The 20,204-nt window shown below is 43.6% G+C and overlaps 1 protein-coding gene across 2 annotated transcripts in view; it reads right to left on the bottom strand.

Moving 5' to 3' along the window:
• SMCHD1 (structural maintenance of chromosomes flexible hinge domain containing 1) overlaps positions 1–20,204 on the bottom strand; it is a 209,871-nt gene that overhangs the window by 33,534 nt on the left and 156,133 nt on the right. For both annotated transcript variants that reach the window (XM_085861237.1, XM_085861236.1), the window contains 3 exons: positions 17,201–17,285; positions 9,005–9,136; positions 7,025–7,180 (listed from right to left, as the gene is read on the bottom strand). In XM_085861237.1, the coding sequence (XP_085717363.1) occupies positions 7,025–7,180; positions 9,005–9,136; positions 17,201–17,285 (373 nt within the window). The remainder of the gene's footprint in view (positions 1–7,024; positions 7,181–9,004; positions 9,137–17,200; positions 17,286–20,204) is intronic.

Genomic DNA, 20,204 nt, shown 5'->3' with positions numbered 1-20,204 from the left:
CTTTTTGGTGGCCATCTTGGAAAATGGCTGTCATTTGATCATATTTCTGAAAATTGACTACAACTTTGCAATGGCAGATCTGAGGGATACACAACCCTTAACAAGATATGTTCAGTATAAAATTTGGCACATGTCAGTATAACTTTTGTAAATATTGGTCCAATGGATTCTGAAATGTTTGAGAAAATAGGTCAGAATTTGGATTTTTCTCGCACAACATTTTCTACACCTAGCATCATGCTAACTGAAATATTAATGGTATTTAACTTGTTTAACATGCAGATACAAGGCAGGTATGAGCTTTAATGCTATTCTTCATGTTTCAGATATGCTCTGTCTGGCTCTTCATCATCACTGGCCATGTTGGAACAAGTGTGCAACTTATACACTGCTGTACATTTCAAGGCATTAATGATGCATGAGCAGTCAGTTGGCTGACAAGTGCGAGCACACTTGCGCGACATCAAACTGAGAACAACTTTGGGAGTGGGGGATCCTGCCATCCACTGGATAACAAGGCTGCCATCTTCACTTGTTGTCCACCCATGCCCTTGACTGGGGTTTGGAATATCTGACAAATTGACTAAACTCCGTTGCCATATGGCCGCCTGGTAGCGAGATCGACATATGTGCTGAAGGATCATGTCTTCACGCCTGTTCCTACTCTCGTTTAGAAGAAATAGACAGCCTCGTGGTTGCAGCAGGTTGATCAACATCTCAAGGAGATGGAGATGGGCCAGGCATCTGCCTGGGGGATGGCCAGATGGAGGCCCCTGAAGTGGAAAGTGGACGCAGTGACGAGCTGTTTCGGCACCTGCTCCCATACCTGACCTGACGATGTATGGAAAAGCTGGAAAGTGTAGAGTTTGACAGCATCTCTTCCCATGTGCTGCCATCCGTCCGTCTCCATAGTGCTTGCCTTTGACAATAATGACAGGCAAGAGGAAGTCCTCAGTAGAGCGAGAACCTCACATCGTGTCAACGGCATCATTGTTAAACCGACATTCTCATCGTGTGCGCCACCGGAACCAACTACAACTGCCTCCATGAAGGATAAGAAGCGCACAATAAAGGCACCGGGTGTGCAACTGCCAATACACGTTAATGGGAAAAGGAATAGTCCACCTGCAATCGTACCTACCCACCTGACAGCAACTCATGCAAGTGCAGCACTGAGAGCACGTCAACAGACGTGTTGTGGGTCTTTGTGCACGTGTATGACATCTGAGAAAGCAACGAGTTCTTGGACAAGATTTAACATTCTAACAAGAGAGCACAAAGAAGTGATGGCATATGCGACAGGATACCTGCCTACAATTAATGCACCCACAACTGAATTATCAACCATCCATGAAATCTTGCGACATACCATTTCAATAATCATTTCTACATCTTGAGAGCATTGTAGTTGTCTTGGATCAGGGACTGCATGCAAAGGCAACATAAATTGCATGGAAGCATTTGGAAAGGTATGAGGGGAATCGTGCTGATGATGGGGAACTTCCACACAATCTACAAGTTGATGTTCACAGTTGGCAAGAAGTTTGGGGTATGCTGGACTTCATGATATGGCTATGGAATTTGGAGTCATTGTGAAAGGACCAATCAACAAGGTTCTTGAGGGGAAAGTACAACCAGGCTGTCCATCTTCATAAGTTGACATATGAAGCACTGCTGAGGTTAGCATGGTAAGGCTTTGAAGAATGGCTAGAAACCAACCATGCTGAAGATCTGCCGAAGTTGAACGACACTATTTGGGTCATGTCTTTACTTCACCAGAACATTTTTCACACCACACACGATGTTGCTGTCTGGGTCATGTCAACTTCACCAGAACATTTTTCACACCACACACGATGTTGCTGTCTGGGTCGTGTCAACTTCACCAGAACATTTTTCACACCACACACAATGTTGCTGTCACTAACAAATCCTTTCGGATGATTATTGACCTGTTTCTCGCTTACCTGAAAGTTTTATGACACGACAGAGGTCAACTTGCAGCTTTTTGGATGACAAACACAGAGATAGTTGATCGTCTACTTGGATTGCTGCATGCTGGACAGAATGGGGGACCGGTCCCTCCATCTTTTGTGCATCCGAGGCACAGATCCTTGGTGTTTTTCCATGGACAAATGTTTGACAGGACTTCATCTGTGAACTGAATGTGACACTCTCAGCACATTTGCTGGGCAAGGAAAGATGAAGGCTTTGAAAATCCTCCTGCATGATCAGAAGTTCATACATTTGTTCGCATCACTTGGAATGAGCTGGAACATTACCAATGACGTGTTCTGCATCATCCAGGAGTTCGTTTGCCACCTTAACTGTCGCAATACAAAAGTAACTCAACTAAAGTTAATGAACTCAGATACCAAAGTTTCCGCAGCTCACGAGGGGAACTCAAATTGGCACCGCTTCCACCATGTGAGGACATGCTTGTACAGCAAACATGTCAATCTAACTACCAGGCAGCCATATGGCGACAGAGTTTAGTTAATTCACCAGATATTCCTAACCCCAGTCAAGGACACGGACAGACAATTGAAGAAGGCAGGCATGTTATCCATTGGATGTCAGGATAACCCACTCCCGAAGTTCTCAGCTTGATGTCGTGCAAGTGTGCTCGCTCTTGTCAGCCAACCGACTGTTCATGCATCATTAACGGCTTGAAATGTACAGCAGTGTGCAAGATGCAAACTTGCTCCAACATGGCCAGTGATGATGAGGAGCCAGACCAGCAGGACTCATCAAACAGTGATGACGAATGAAAGGACACCTACTTCAGTATGCGAGCCATTATCTGAAACATGAAGAATAGCATTAAAGCCCATACTTGGTTTATATCTGCATGTTAAATAAGTTAAATATCATAAATATTTTAGTGAGCATGATGCCAGGTGAAGAAAACATTGTGCAAGAAAAATCCAAATGCCGACGTATTCTCTCAATTATTTCAAAATCCAATGCATCAATATATCTTGTTGAGGGTTGTATATGCCCTCAGATCAGCCATTGCAAAGTTGTACTCAATTTTCAGTAATATGATCAAATGAGACAGCCATTTTCCAAGATAGCTGCCAAAAAGATGTTTTGCTCCTCTTTAGAGATGTCCATCACATTTTTTTTTTAATTTACTACAGACATCAACCTAGCTGCAAAATCGTGGCTTTTCGTCCCCCATTCTGGTAATCAACTCCAAAATATCGATGGCTGGCTCGTGGACTATTCCCATTCTTCCCCCATTCTTTCAGCCCTCTTCTTGCTGTGTTTGAGCTTGCATCCAGCTTGTTCACCCCATATCCTCCTCCCCTTCCCCCATCTCATTCTTTCTTCAAGTGTCCCTCTGTTGTGGGTTAACTCGGCGTGTCATCATTCTGAGGTCGGCAAAATGAGTGCTAGCATACTGGTACACTGTGTCGGAGTGGCGACCCGTCCAGGATTGTGCCCAATAGCCAAGGAGGCTGCTTAAGCAGCACCAACGCTCTGCACAGAGTATGGTCCCAATCTCCTCTCCTCCTCCCCTGTTGTGTCCCGCTTCCCTGCTGTTTGTGCGTTTCCCCACTTTCCACTGTGTTCCAGCTGTTCTGCGTTCAAGCTCTTCCACGAACCTTGACCTCATATACAATTTACTTTTAGAATTACGATTATTTCATCAAAAATAATCATTTTTAAACTTCCATTTGTAATTGACCTTTTCAATCACTTTGACCCACAATCAATAACATTATGCACAGCCAATAGTCTGCAAATTTCAACAGAGTTATTGTTTCCTTTGACCAGAAATGAAAAAAAAGTATATTTGCTCCTCCACCCTTGTGTTGGCTCATTTTTGCCACCGTCTTTATTTCAGCACAATCAGTCAAATAGAGAAACACATGATGATGGGTACTGATCACAAACACTGTCAAGACACGTTCCCTCAATTATGAATCAGCTTGCATTTCCTTCGATAAACGAAAGTCCAGGACACATGTGTGAACCACTGCCATCCATTTCTTAAGCTCACAGTCACATTATTGTGCAACATTTATAGTTGATCAGTAGTTGCGTTCTTTATTTATTTAAATGGCTCAATTATTGAGCCTTTTGAATGAAGTTTCATCGTGCAATAAAAGCTGAACAGCACGATGACAAAACCAGCGACACACGTCACACATTTACGAAGAACTCAAACGGACCATGTATCAATCGCTGACAGCAGGCTCTGATTTACCAAGCCGAACTGTAATCTCTTCCCCCTTCCAGCCCCAGCCACACTCATATATTCTCAAGAGTCACTCACTCTGCTCACCCTTTACTTTGTTGAACCCAACCTCTCTTCAGCAGCAACTGCGTCAACGAAGGTGTGAACATTCATCGAGTACATTCATCAAAAAAACACAAGCCGCAAATGTGCATGTTCACTACATCTTCCATTTTGAAATCCATAAAATAAGGAATGACCATGCAAATTTCCAAGTAAGGATTCCATATCAGGAGTGGAAGCTAATGCTTTTACTGTTAAAGGACCAGTGGGGTGATTGTGCTGGCAGAAGGGCCCCCCGGCCTGACGTCTCCCCGCGGGATGGTGTGCGCATTGCCTCATCACCCTTCACGAGAAAACCTGGCTTGATGCAGAAAAAAAAAATTACCACCCAAAACCCGACAAATCAACGCGTCATTCCATCCACGACTGACGACAGAGGCAAGAACCTGACACCTGCTGTTTCAAATGCTAGCTTAGGTACGACTGACCTCTTGTTAATCATGAATGCTCCTCTAACATGCTTTGAGAAGAAATGAGTCATCCGTGCAAACAGGTTAATCAGTAAGCTGGCACTATCATGGTGTGCTTGTTTAAGAGAGACTGTGTAACAAGGCCTCAGAGAGTTTATAAAGTCTTCAGGCAAAAAAATTTTCCCCTTCACTTGTCTTTTCAGTGACAATGCAAGTAGAAGAATCTAAGATATGCGGTAAAATTGTTCAACTGCACTCGTTAGAGAAAATTTGTGGGGGAGGAGGAGAAGCAAGACGTATTTCTCCTTTAAACATCTCCAGCTTGAAGTGCAATCGTCCGTTGTACATCGGGGTCGGTATTTGGACAATCCGACCACAGTAACAGCTGTGCCACGAGGGTGGCCTGCATACATTCCACCAACATGATGAACCCTGTAAACTGTGTGTTCTGCGATACAGCCAGTAGGATGAGAGTGCAGACTTGAGAAGGATGCGACGTTCGCACCGGGAGGCAAGAATTATTGGGGAAGTCTTCACAGTCTTAAAACAAAAAGATAACAATTGTGTGCTGCCGAATAGCTTTGTTGCCAATATGCAATGGGTACAAGTATTTATTGGGATATCAAGTTACAATGTGCAAGTTCAATTGTAATCTATAAATTAGGGAAATTTTAATGAGCTCCCCTACCTCCAACTCAAACGACTCCTCCGTAAATTCCATTTCCCTCCCCCGCTCCCGCTTCTTTCTCATCCAAATCTCCTTCCAAACTCCCTGATGCTCCCTTCTCTCCTTCCATTTATCAATTTACCCTAACTGTGTATGGTCAGTATGGATGCCACACTAAAGGTTGTAAAATGTTATGAACAAGATAAAAGCTAAGACTTTTATTTTTATTTTACAGGATCCAAGACTCACAGTGGGAAAAAAAAACCACACGCGCACGCGCACACGCACACGCACACGCACACGCACACGCACACGCACACACACACACACACACACACACACACACTGGGGGAAGTGCAGTCATCTCCCGGGACACTCTGGGTACCAGTGATGCCACAACAATGGCGCCTCCTTTCTCAGCAGACTCAGGAGGGCATTTGTTAAGGAATTTCCTCCTCCGCATGGATGCAAAGTGCCAACCCTTGGAGATTGTCTGTGCCCTTTCCTTTTAAATGCTGAACGTTCAAGCAAGGAATCAGCACGTCCCATTTTTAAAGTCTTTGGTATGACTCGGCCACGGTTTGAACCACCAATCTCAAAGACAAGGAATGGATGCTCTCAAACTTAGCAGATCGGACATCAAACTCAAGACATGGCACAACAGGAAGAAAACTAGAACGACAATCTTTGACGTCAAGACGTTGATGGATATGCCTCCACCCACATTATGACGTCAATACTTTGACGGATATGCCTCCACCCACATTATGACATCATTATAATACTTGTACCAAGTTTGATTTAAATCCCTTCAGCAGTTCTCAAATATCACATGTTTACCTGACATTAACTCTGACCTTTGAGCTCTTGACCCCATAAACTAATCAGTTTATGTACACATCATTATACATACTTGTATCAAGTTTGACGAAGATTCCTTCAGCCGTTATTAAGTTATCACGGCAACGAAAACCGATTTTGGATTCTGACCTTTGCTGCCACCATCTAATCAGTTCATCTTTGCATCATACTGTATACTTATAGCAAGTTTGGTTAAAATCCCATCACTGGTTCACAAGTTAGCGTGGTAACACAATTGTTACCCAACATGACCTCTCCCCTTTGACCCCAAAATCGAATCAGTTCATCTTTACATGATTATACATACTTGTACCACATTTGACTTAGATCCCTTCAGCTGTTCTCAAGTTATCGCGGTAATGAAAACCCATCACGGACACATGGACAGACGGAAGGAAGGACAACCTGAAAACATAATGTTGGCGGAGGCATAAAAAGAAAGGTCAAAGCAACTTTACACCCACCATAAGGTAAATGTGACCCCAGCATTTTAGCTCATACACAAACCAAAAGTGGAAAAAAAAATGCATCAGAACAATCATCAACAGGATCAGTGAAAGCAATCAAAGCACCACAGGAGAAGAGTAATCGTCTTACGTGAGCAAAGAGATTACAAAAGCTGAGAATTAATTCTGAATCTCAAATATTCTTCTGAGACTCCATCCGAAACGTATTCCCTCAGTTTTCCACCCATCTTTTGTGATACTTGCATTCCTCAATCCCTAATTTACATATTTAATTATATAATTTAACACCTGGTGGTGGAGCTCATCTTACCTTTACATTGCACACTCCGTTGATAAGAGGAATGACTAGTTTGGTTTTCCTCCCGTGAAACATTGGTAGCTCAAGGTGCTGCAAGTCTGGTGGTGGCTCCAGTTTCACAATGACCTTCCCAGTTAATGTTAGGCCAGCTTGGTTATCGAACTTATCCTGTGGGAAACAAGGAAGCAAGACAGGGAAGTAAAAAGAAGGGAGCCAGGCGAGGGTATTGTTAAGGAGCACAATGCCACAAACAGTCTTCTTGAAGGGAAACATCAGGGATAAGAATTGCAAATAGGAGTGACATGAATGACCCTGAAAAATAAAGTGAAAGAGGAAATAACGAGAGTTCAAAGAACACCTTACCCCATGCAGTCTTGTGAAACAAGGACATGGGCGGGGTCTATGAGCGGCAAATTTGATTGGTCGAGATGACGTAAAATGCTGTAATATTTTGTCCAAGTACCGTGAAACTGAAGGGTTTTGAAAGTGACAAAAAAGTGATTTGTGTTCTGCAATGTTCAATTGTACAATTCAATTGAAATAAAAAATATATTTTAATGGATATAAAAAAAATTCCGGAAGTTTACTGCCGTTGATGCAGTGTCTTTTACACCACCTTATTTAACACGTTACATTAGTTATTTGTTGTAAACCTGTTGTTTGTGTCCTTTATGACAGCAAAAAAACAACAATTCCCTGTTTGGAACGATTTTCAGGTTTGACTGCGAAACAGGCATACAGAGTAAAAAGATTATCTTACTCCTCTCTGTGTGCATGCAGTCAGGACGAATTCAGAGCCAAAATACTGTAAAACTTCAGGTTCGTTTTGAGATTCATGTTCTAATTCTTGTTGAAAATATAACATTCAATTCAAATCAAGTTGTTCCTCGACCATAAACCGATATTTGTAGAAGGAGGACAGACAGATAGACAAACAGAAGTGAATCAAATGCTCAACTTCACTTTTCGCTTCGCGAGCACGGGGTAAAAATATAGGACGTCATACTGCACTCCAAATTACTTTGAGACGATGTACAATAAAAAAACTATGCTCCTCTCCGACACGCACACGCACACGCACACGCACACACACCCTCTTTCAATGCAAGCTTTTAAAAAGCCCAGCACAGAAGCCTTCAATCTGATGTGTTTTTTGGCAACGGATGTATAGCTATTCTGTGCACATCTGTTTTTCCTCCCAGAAAGGATGTTACCCATCACTGAACACCCATCACTGAACATCACAGAACAGGAAGAGTTTGGTGTGGACAAGTGTTCGGTCGAAGAAGTGAAAAATTTTTTTTATTGATGCACTTCGTGTGCATTTTTTTTTCTGCATCACCCCATTAATTCAACAAAAGTTTGGATATCTTTTGTTGAAGTTTTTCCGCCACAACTTCGGTGCAAGTTGCGATTGAAGTGGAACAACCAAATTTCCCATCCACAGAAGCCACACAAGTCACCTTGTTTAATCGTGGTGATGTGCAACGGCAGGCCAAACAAAACTCAGAAACACGCACGCACGCAAAAACACACACACACACACACACACACACACACACACACACACACACACACACACACACACACACACACACACACACACACACACACACACACACACACAATCAGGACATTACACTGGTCAAAAATTAAAATTAAAGTACAAGATTGAGATAAAACAAGGCAAAATAAAACAAACAAGCAGGTTCCCACAAAGCAATTTTCCAAATTAATTTCAGATGTTTTGGGCCAAAGCATTTTTGCCAGCTGATTATGCTGCCAGCATTAACAACCGACGACGACACCAAGCGGAAACTTTAAGTTTGTCGACAAAACCGAAATACGAGCTCAATGAATTAAATGTTCATTATCACAATCAATTATTGCGATGCAAATTATGTTCCGTGAACTCATTCTGCACTTGTTTGATTTCAGTAAATTGTGAAACTCTTTTGGGCAATCTGGTCAGAGGATGGCAGGAATACGAACCACAAGATGCAGTTGTAATTCGGAAAGCAAGGTGCGGCTGGCTTCAGGATGAGTGTTGGATACGGTGGGGGTCTCTGTTGGTGAAGAGGGCTTCAGTTTCACTGGACTGCCAACGCTGACTGCCATGTGCATCTGCAAAGTGCGGCAAACACACACACACACACACACACACACACACACACACACACACACACACACACACACACACACACACACACACACACACACACACACACACACACACACACACACACACACACACACACACCAGCGTATAAATATAATAAAGCAGAGAAATATAAATGCAGGCTCACGCAAATTACCGATATAAATGGTTATTACCCGCACCGAAGGAGAGGTTATTGCATTTGGGTCCGTTTATTTGTTATTTTGTTTGGCCGCACAGAACTTTCGTATTTGTCTCCGCAACCACTTGTCGGATTGAGACAAAATTTTCACCATTGGTGCGACTACTCATGTAGAATATAATATATATAAATGACCGTTTTTACAGCCATTTTTCCCTGCTGTGCAGGGGTTTGGCTTTTTTTTTTTGAGGCAATGTTTTATGGCCGGATGCCCTTCCTGACGCCAACCCTGGTCGCCTCTTACGACACACAGGGTTATGGTACACCTATTCTAACCGGGGCATACACCGGGACCAGTACACTGGCACTCATTTCGCCGACCTCGGAAGGATGACAGGCTGAGTCAACCCCCTGGTGTATTAATTCAGTGGCCCAACGGGGTTTGAACTCAGGACCTTTTGGATCCCAAGCCGCTGCCCTAACCACTGCGCCAACACCAGGCTCATGTAGAATGTTTAAACATGTAGAATGTTTAAATGATAATTATAAAGTCAGAGATCCTGCATGAAAATTTTTGAGGGTCATCTAGGGATAAAATGGTCCACAAAAATGTTTTTTGATGACATCCGTCACAGGATTCATAGCGATATATATATATATTTTTAAAGCCTTCAAAAATCTTCTCCGAAATGGTTGAACAGATCGAGGCGAAACTTTACACATATGACCGCCTATCTACGAGGAACAAAAGGTTCATGCATATGATGTCATCGGTCACATTATTTGGCAGCCAAATTGGATTTACCCGAAAACATATAAAAATCTTCTTCTCGAGAACAGCTGGACAGACCGAGGGGAAACTTCACAAAAATGTTCTCCAAGGCACGCATGTACAAGTTTGTGAAGGAATAATTGATGTCACATGGTTAGGCAACCATATTAGATTTAAGAAAAATATTAAATAATGTTTTCTTTGGAACCACTTGATCAATCAAAATGAAACTTCACAATTATGATCCAGTAGTGATGGGGAATACATGATTTAAATTTCAACTTTATCAGACACATGGTCTGGCAGCCAGGATTATTTAATTTTTAATGTTTTTAATTTTTTTTTTGAACAAGGCTCACTTGGCTGTGCCTGGAGGGGTTTTGAAGGTAGAGGAGCAGAAGCTGAAATGTGAATCCTTTCCAGGGTCCTTCTGATTATTTAATCTTTGCTTTTTGTTTGTTTGGGTTCCTTCTGATTATTCCATTGCAGGACTGTTCCTATTTGATCTTCAATTTGATTTGAATTAATTTTAATCCCATTCTGAATTCAATTGCAGAATAATAATAAATAAACGTCATGGGTCAGGGTGGTGTCCGATCAAAGCAGGGTTGAATCAAAGCAGGACGTCTTGGTACCCGGTCATCACTGCCAGCAGTTATAAAATGGCAGTTCTCATTATGTCTCATTCATTACGTAACACATCAGTACATAAATGCCACACAAAAGTCCTGGCGAGGGTCTGCAATCTCTGATGACTCTTTTTCTTGTTGTTAATGTATATGTGACACAAGTGCGACTGAAGCAGTTTCTTTGGTGAGGAATGCATCAGGTAGCTTGGCATCGCATTTGCAAATACAAACACCATTGTAATATGAATCCAGTTTGGGGGCTGGCACACAATGACCTACTCGCTCCAAGAGGCATTGCGGGATAGGTGATAATCATTGGAATCTCCAGTGATGAAGCTGAGTCAATGGGCCAATGACTTTCACATCACAGACAGGTCAGGGGTCTCTCTCTGTCTTCTACAGCCATCTTTCAGGTCTTGCACCTTTCTCTTTTTCATGCTTTGTCACCCCCTCCCCTCTCACCACTCCTCCAGATTTATGCACGGAACATGGTCCACAGTGAACCCATGTCTGGTGAATCTCGCTAAAACCAGAATCGTTGTGCACCTCCACTCATTCGTTCCTCTGTTTTTCCCACCTGTGGAACCAACTTCCACATTCTCTCCAATCCCATTCTCCAGGTCTTTAAAGACAGCTGTTCACCATCATCTAAAATCATCCCCTATCCAAAACCTCATTAACCCTCCCCAACCCAACCTTCTTCCAATTTTTCCTTCCGAAGAGTTTGCTTTTGTATCCATCTTGTCCACTCCGTGCGTCCTCACATAGCCCTCGTTCTTCCCAGTCTCTCACATTTCACCAAATCTTCCTCACAATTTTTGTCCTTCAACCCTGCAGTTGGAATGTGTCCCCCATGTTGGAATGTCTTTTTTTATTGTATCCAGATTTGGATCTTCATTAAAATCGAATTGATTCATCTTCGTCATACACCCAACCTATCCACCAAGTTTTGTCCAAATCAGTCCATAACTTTCTGAGATATCCTGCAAAACATAATGGCATCCCACTTTGATGCAACCCTGCTTTGATGGGAACTTTTGTCAGGTCAGGTCAGATTAGATTAGATCTGTGACTTGTTGCAGGTATCATGTAAAACGACATGAACCTGTTCCATGGTCGGGTTGTAGGCAACTAAACCGTCTCCCCTACTAAATTTCTTGGTGAGGAGGGTGTATGATATAGACACCCAGCAGGATGAAAAAGAAAACCTGTCAAAGGGCAGTGGAGCTCCTTGTGAGCCAACGGCCATCCATATCTAGTGCCCAACTGTGTCTGCGGACATCCTCCTGCAGCTAGGTTACTTTTTGTTCGGAGGTCGGTGGCAGGATTTGCTCCGACCACTGAAAAACATACTAAAAGCATTAAAAAAAAATCTGAAAACCGACTCCGTGGGAGTATCTCCTGTGCAGCTTCCCTTCACAGGGTAGCTCACTGGATGACGGGATTGGGGCAAAGCCTTCAGGACCCCCCCCCCCCGAACCTTTGATGATAGGAGGGAAACCACAGGGTAACCTTCCCACATCAGATTGCAGTAGTGTGTCGGGGTGAAGCTGAGGTGTCGTCCACCAGACGGTGGTCTCCTTGGGTTTACCTGAGGTGGTCCCTTTGGGTGGGTGCCTGGAATGTCCTTTCCTTAAGAGAGGATGATCACCTGTCTCTGTTATTATCTGAGCTCAAGCGTTTGGACATCGGTATTGCAGCACTCTCTGAGATTCGGAGACCGGATTGTGGCGAGATCATGGTGGGTAGTTATACCAACGATTGCTCTGGTCGCTCTAATGGTTACCATGCCCAAGCAGTTGCTCCAGCTGTGTCCAATAAGCTGACTCCAATGATAGTTGAGGTAACACCAGTCAACGAACGTATTATGAGACTATGGATTTGTCATTCCTTGAGTGTCATTTCCCTGGTCTCGGTGCATGCTCTTACCGTGAAGGACGAATTCTATGCCACGCTTGAGTCTGTGGTTAATCAGTGTCCCAGGCGAGACACTCATCTAGTCTTGGGGGATTTCAATGAATCGACTGGAACTGATAAGGAATAGTTATGAGACATGTGTTTTTCCCCATGGGGCTGGAACTATGAATCAGAAGAGCACCAAGTTCCTTGACTTTGCAAGAAGTCATGGACTTAGGGTGGCTGGTTCATGGTTTCAGCACCCACAAGGTCATCGCTGGACTTGCTATTCCAACGCTGGCGGTGTGGCAAAGGAGATTGACCATGTGCTCATTGATGGTCGCTGGAGGATGATCCAGAACTGCAGGGTCCACCAGAGTGCTCATTTCCTCAATACTGACCACAGGCGAGTTGTAGCAACTCTGAAGTTACAGCTTAAATCCAGGAGAATGGTACCATCCCAGCCGAGGCTCGATGTTGGCAAGCTCAAGGATGAGAGGGTAGCTGAGGAGTTTGTGGGAAGGCTGGGTGGAGATTTGGGAGGGATGGGTGTTTTGGGGGAGTCCTGAGGAGTTGTGGAATGCTTTCAAGTCCACCGTCCTTGATGTTGCTGGTAGATCTCTTGGAAATCACTGGAGGACGAAGAAGAATTTTGTCTCTCAAGGGACACTGGATACCTTTGAACAGTGTCGCAGAGCCAGGCTGAATGGCAGAGCTGAGCTGTTCAGGAAGCTAAGGTGTAAAATTATGCGTGCACCAAGGGTGGACAAGGAGGCCAATGTGCGAAGAATCTGAGGAGGAAGAGCATCACCTGTGGTCAAGTGATTCTCGTACTGCTTACAGGGGAATTCGCGCATTGCGTTCATTCAATCCTGTCCCTCAGTGTACTGCGGTTAGAGCAGAGGGTGGGGGGCTCTTGACATGAGAGTCTGAAGTGAAGGCCCGCTGGGCCAGTTACTTTGAGCGGCTGTACCAAGCTGATCCACCAGCTGTTGAGTTGGATGTTAGGGTGTTAGTATCCCGATTGCTGACCCTCGAATCAACTGTGGTCCACCTTCGTTTGTGGAAACACAGGCTGTGGTGAACTGGTTGAAATGAGGTAAAGCTCCAGGGATCTGTGGCATCCATGCTGAACTTCTCAAGGCTGGTGGAAATGCTGCACTCGTGTCGTTGCATGCAGTTCTGTGCTCTGCCTGGAACACAGGCATCATCCCAACTGACTGGAAGAGGGGCCTTGTTGTCCCTCTCTGGAAAGGGAATGGTGATCACCAAGACTGCAACAACTACCGAGGGGTGACGCTGCTCTCAGTGCCGGGCAAGGTCTTTGCTCGGATAATTCTTGATATGGTCCCCACCATCTGCATGAGCACCAGCCTTCAGAGCAGTCAGGCTTTACACCAATGTGGTCAACAATTGACCGTACCCTTGCTCTTCGGGTCCTCACCGAACGCAGATGAGAGTTTCGGCAAGGGCTGCTTGCAGCCTTTGTTGATCTCTGTAAAGCGTTTGATTCAGAGAATCGGGATGCCCTCTGGAGGATTCTTGGTCTTCGAGGGGTGCCACCAAAACTGATCAATCTGATGTCTGGTACTGAAAGTGCTGTGAGATGTGGTGATACGATTGATGACTTATTTCCAGTTGTTACTTGAGTTCGTCAGGAGTGTGTACTGGCCCCCAACCTTATCAGCACTTGTATTAACTGGATTCTGGGGAGGATGTCAGTGAGATCAAGCCTTGGTGCATTGTTTGGGAATGTTAAGATCTCTGACCTTGATTTCGCAGATGATGCAGTCATCTTTGCGGAGACTCCCAATATCCTTTTGGGGGCCCTCGAGGTGCTGAATGAGTCGACGGAGCCACTGGTATCACGGGATTCCTGGGTCGGACTTTGTGTCCAACGAGCGGTTGCAGAGAGACTCAAATAAGATTTATTACCTGCATCGTCCATGAGCGTTAGCTGTGGCTGTATGGGCATGTGGCTCGTTTGCCTGCTGCTGATCTTGCTCACCAGATTCTCTCAGCAAGGGAGCCTCGGAAGTGGAAGAGGCCTCAACATAACTTTTCCCTCTACATAACACGGTAGCTGCAGCTTGCCGTTGCTTCCTTCCCGGTTCAACAGCTCTTTTAAATATCCTTCCTACACTTTCAGCATAAACCGCCCCCCCCCGCCTCATGTCCTTACCATCTTCATCGCTGTCACGAGCCAATTTATACATCATCTCACTCCCACCATGCTCTTCCAACTTGTTGTACACCTCCTCTTCCATAACATTCCTCATCTTATCCACAGCTCTCCTTGCTGCTTTCTTCTTCTTACCATACTAGTGCAGCAACCCTGTATCCAGCTGCCTCCCCCGATCCTCTCTATACTCTTCCAACCCTCCTCCTTTTCACCAACTGCCCTCCCTACCTCCTCTATCCACCATACCTGGTTTCTATCCTTTGACGATTAATCCTTTCCTGACGTCCTTCCATAAAAAAAAAACTTCTGCAATTCCCCTAAATGCTTCCCATACTTCTTTCACTCCTCCAAGCCTTCTGCTTCTTCACCAAGTAGTTCATATCTGGCCTTCAACCTCATCTTGTACTCGGAGGACATTTCCCCTGCACTTCTCCCATCTCATAATCTTCCAACCGCTACTCTCAACATTCCTCCATACCACAAACACCAAAATTGAATCATTTTGTCTCGTTACACACCCAACCTCCCTCTCAAATTTTGTACCAATCAGTCCACAATGCTTTATCATGATATATGTGTATATGTCTGAAGAATAAGAAGGTGCTTCCAACCGAAAATAAACTAGAGTCCAATTTGAGCAATAAGCAAGAGCAGACCCGGTCTCAGGCAACGTCTCACCCGCTTCACAGCAGACTTCCTCAGGCCAATAGACCAAAAATAATGAAAATAAAACATAAGGTTTGAAAAAGTCACTGGAAAGGAAAGCCAAAAAAGCCACTGGTTTTAGAGATAAAAAATAAAATAAAATAAAATAAAAAAGACCAACTTTTCCAAATATGTTTAAGGAAAACAAAGCAAATTAAAAATGAGAATTATGGGGGTGATTATAAAAATTTCCTTCTATTCTCAAAAGTTAGTATGTCACTTGAAACAGGCAATCAAGGGGCCCTCTCCCAAGGCAGGAGGCATCTGCGTGTGAAGAAACAAATGGGAACGAAAGTGGCATTTACCCCTTCAAGGGGCAATGGGGGTTGGGGGGGGTTTCAACTATCTATAAACACTGTCAACATCTTCAGATTGCAGGAACACTGCCTTTAAAAAATATTTTTTAACAATAATATTAATGATGATGATGTTAATACAGTAATATCAATACATCCATCTAATGTCATATCAATAAACTGATATCAAAAGCCTCCATCTCTCAAATCATCACATCCATAACAGGCTCTTCTTCAACAGACATTTGTCCTTAAAATTACGTTGATTATAAAAGATAAACAACATAACAAATGACCTCCATATGAAGTAGTTTCATTGAAAAGGCAAGTCAGTTTGCCTTTGAAAATGGACCATTACCAGACTCGGTGACATAATAGTTAGTGTTCACTCTGAGTCTGGCAGGTTGATTACATCTGTTTTAATTGTGCACCAATAAATGTCATATGGAATACTTCAAAAGATGGCACATGCTGTTTCCTCACTTGACGCTCTGCATTTGAAGGATAGAACACAGATAAACTCCATCGGTTGGCATCCATCAGTAGGAGCAAATTTATCATTAAATTGTCCCGCTGAGTGCTGAGAGAAAAGAGACGTCATACAGACGGCGTTGCTGGTGCGACATCACTTCCACCAAGCTCAGTGGCTATATTAACTCAAGTCTGGTGTTGTCTTCACGTTATCCTGTACATATGCTCGTTATTTTTGTTGCAGCTCCTCCATGAGCCTTCGATCCTGTAAGTAAATGAAAATAAAATAAAAATTCCAATCCGTGTGCCCTTTTAAGGAAGAATATATATTTTCCTACAAGCATGTAAAATGATAAATGCAACAATGGATCAGATGCAATTCTGAGTTTCTGAAATGCAGGTTCAGTGTTACTTTAAGCATGGCAAGAACCTGTTTCAGAGACATCCAATCTAATAGATAAATTGATGACTTGGCAAATCAACTTGAAATAATACAAGGAAAGGGAGAGGAAGCAAAGACAGTTCTGCTCATTGGGCCTTGTCCGTTTCACCAGCGGAAACATTACAACCCAACCAAGAAAAAAAAAATCTTTTTTTCATAAATAAACCCCCAAAAAATCTTTTTTTCATAAATAAACCAATTATATTTCAGTTTATTTGAAGCTCCTTGTCAAAATCCCAAAAACATGTAAAAAGAAAGATCTCTCCCTTCTATTGCACAATTCCTCTCGGTCAATCGACCAACTCAAAGTTGAGGCTTAAGTGAATGCAGATATGGCCAGAGGGAGAAAGGAAGGAAGCAAATAAATAAGGAAGGCAAAGGAGCCAAGTTTGCATTCCTCAAAAAAATTCCTCACACTGCATTACACATAATCATGTAAAGATGCCATACAGTTCGACCGATCTGCGAATCAACAGACCAACCAGCATCCCTTACCTCCTCGCTCTGCAGGAAACAGCTTTTATTTCTGTAGACTGCAACCGCCGTATAAACACCCGCTTCGTCAGGCAAAACTTTACCCCTGCAGATCAGAGCCCAAATTCAGCACAACAAAACTACGATGCCAACAAACAATGGTATGGAGGGAGTCGCTTTGTGTCAAAGGGGGATACCCACGGAAGGTGTAACATGAGGATAAACTTTGAAAGGCAATCTTTCTGAAAACACTTCTGCCCAACACTTGCAAAATAAAGTGCAAGATAAATTTTTGCTTGTGCAAAATTTTTTTTTATTTTATTTTAAAAAAAAAGACTATTGAATGTACGACTCTCTTCTGGAATTCCTTTTGAAAAGGTCACGCGTGTAACAAGGTCACACGTAATCCAAAATGAACAATAACAATTGGCGGATAAACCGATAGGTGAACCTGATTGACAAATTTCTAAACTATTATGTATACATTGAAAATGCAAGTGAAAGATGACAAATACTGTATTCACAACTTTGTGGGTGCATGCTTCCAGTCACGGCACTTCAAGCATCAATCTTTAACATCAAAGAAAGAAAATTTTCCAGTGCCACAACAAAAAAAACCGATCCCACGATAATATATTTACCAGATGCAGTGACGTAATTGTTAGAGTGTACACTCAGTCTGGCAGATTGATTTAGTCGTGTGTGTGTGTGTGTGTGTGTGTGTGTGTGTGTGTGTGTGTGTGTGTGTGTGTGTGTGTGTGTGTGTGTGTGTGTGTGTGTGTGTGTGTATAAAAAACACAGATTGTACTTGGGTGTATCTATCCCATGTGCAGACATCTTATATATTATTCCCGAGTTTGTGGTTTAGTGTCGCGCTATCTTCGACTTTGTTCTGCGCTCGAGTAACGTGATACTCGGCTTACATTATCTCAAAGACCATATGAGGTGCATGGTACAAAAAAAGTAAATAAAATGGTTCTGAAACAGTGAAATCGTATTCCACTTACTGCATTAAAGTAAAATCACTACTGATACTCTGCATCAGTTCCTTTCTCAAACACACCCACCCCAACATGTCGCGCAGAGCGTGGGTTATGTTAGTAATAAATATATAACAGAGGCTGTGAGGAAAGCTATGCAGGCTTCTCCGAAAAAGTCGATGCGCCAACCTGTACGTACAGAGACATGACAGAAGTAAATAGACACTATAATTTTTAAAGAATATATTTATTGAACATTTGAAGTTACATTTGAAGAACATTTGAAGATCTCTGTAGCCAGCTGTTGGCGCAGTGGTTAGGGCAGCGGCTTGGGACCCAAAAGGTCCCGAGTTCAAGCCCCGTTGGGCCACTGAATTAATACACCAGGAGGTTTACTCAGCCTGTCATCCTTCCGAGGTCGGCGAAGTGAGTACCAGTATACTGGGCCCGGTGTATGCCCCGGTTAAAATAGGCGTACCATATCCCTGTGTCGTAAGAGGCGACCAGGGTTGCGTCGGGAAGGGCATCCGGCATAAAACCTGTGCCAAATCATTATGCGGATCATAACGGATGATCCGCTGTGGCGACCCCGAACGGGAGCAGCCGAAAGAAGAAGAAGAAGAATATTTATTGAACATTTGAAGAACATTTGTTCCATTTTAATACAAACACTAGTATTTGGTAGACTTGCCATTTGCAGATTTCAACGCTTTTACTCTTTCAAGCATACAACGAACGAGTTCTGAAATTTTCTCTTGTGGGATTTCTGCCCAGGCTTCATGCAAAAGATTTAGCAATTCTGCCCGAGATGTTGGTTTCCTGGACTTTTTCCACACAGCTCGATCCAATATGGCCCAGAGGTGTTCAATGTGATTCATCTCAATAGACTGACTTGGCCACGGAAGTCGCTTGATCCTATGTCTGTCCTGCCATTCTTTGGTCTTTTTTGCAGTGTGGCATGGAACTCCATCTTCCATGAACAGTGTTGTTTTTGACCATCTGACCAGTGGAGAAGACAGGGAGAAGTCCATCCTCAAAGACAGAAATGTGCGTCGGAGTGTTGATGCAACACACGGCACAGGGGCAAAGGGGTAAAGTGATCTGCAGGGGTAAAGTTTTGCCTGAAGAAGCGGGTGTTCATACAGCGGTTGCAGTCTACAGAAATGAAAGCTGTTTCCTGCAGAATAATAGGAATAATATGACCTTTCTTCTTTGAGAACGAAGCTGAAGAAACAGTGACAGTCAACACAAATAGCTATGTGGACAGGCTGCAGAGAAGACTCCTTCTGGAATGGAGAAGGAAGCAAGATATCATAATGCATTTAGTCATCTTCCAGCAAGACTGCATCTGATCTGTGGTTGATCGACATTTTCCGGGTGATTGACTCATTTCTCGAAAAACGAATCACCAATGGCCTCCCGACTTCCCGCATCTGTCTCCTCACGACTACCGATGGGGGTCCTTCAAAGCTAAGTCTACGACGATAAATCACGCGCGCACGCGCGCACGCGCACACACACACACACACACACACACACACACACACACACACACACACACACACACACACACACACACACACACACACACACACACACACACACACACACACACACCAATGTAGTCACTTAATAGGGCATTGGACCACCATGTGCAGCCAGTATGGCCTGTGCACACCGTGGCATAGAATCCACCAGCATCTAGAATTCTGCAGGAGGGATGTGGCACCATTCTTCCACGAGACAATCAACTCACACCTGCTTGATGGAGGTGGAAAACACTGTCTCAGGCATCGTTCCAGAATATCCCATAAATGCTCGATCAAGTTCAGATTTGGTGACCGAGAAAGGCCATGACATATGGATATCATCAGTGTCATGCTCCTAAAACCATTGGGTGACTACATGCGCTCTGTGGATGGGGGCATTGTCATCCTGGAAGACACCCCTCCCAGCAGGAAAGAAATACTGCAACATGGGGTGAAGTTAATCACTCAGCACAATTAAGTAGCAAATGGCATTGAACTTGCCTTCTTAGGGAATGA

This window comes from Eptatretus burgeri, chromosome 17 (assembly GCF_056783735.1).
Source record: "Eptatretus burgeri isolate ZD-2024b chromosome 17, Ebu_testis_v1, whole genome shotgun sequence".
Classification (NCBI taxonomy): domain Eukaryota; kingdom Metazoa; phylum Chordata; class Myxini; order Myxiniformes; family Myxinidae; genus Eptatretus; species Eptatretus burgeri.
This window is presented reverse-complemented; position numbering and strand designations above follow the sequence as displayed.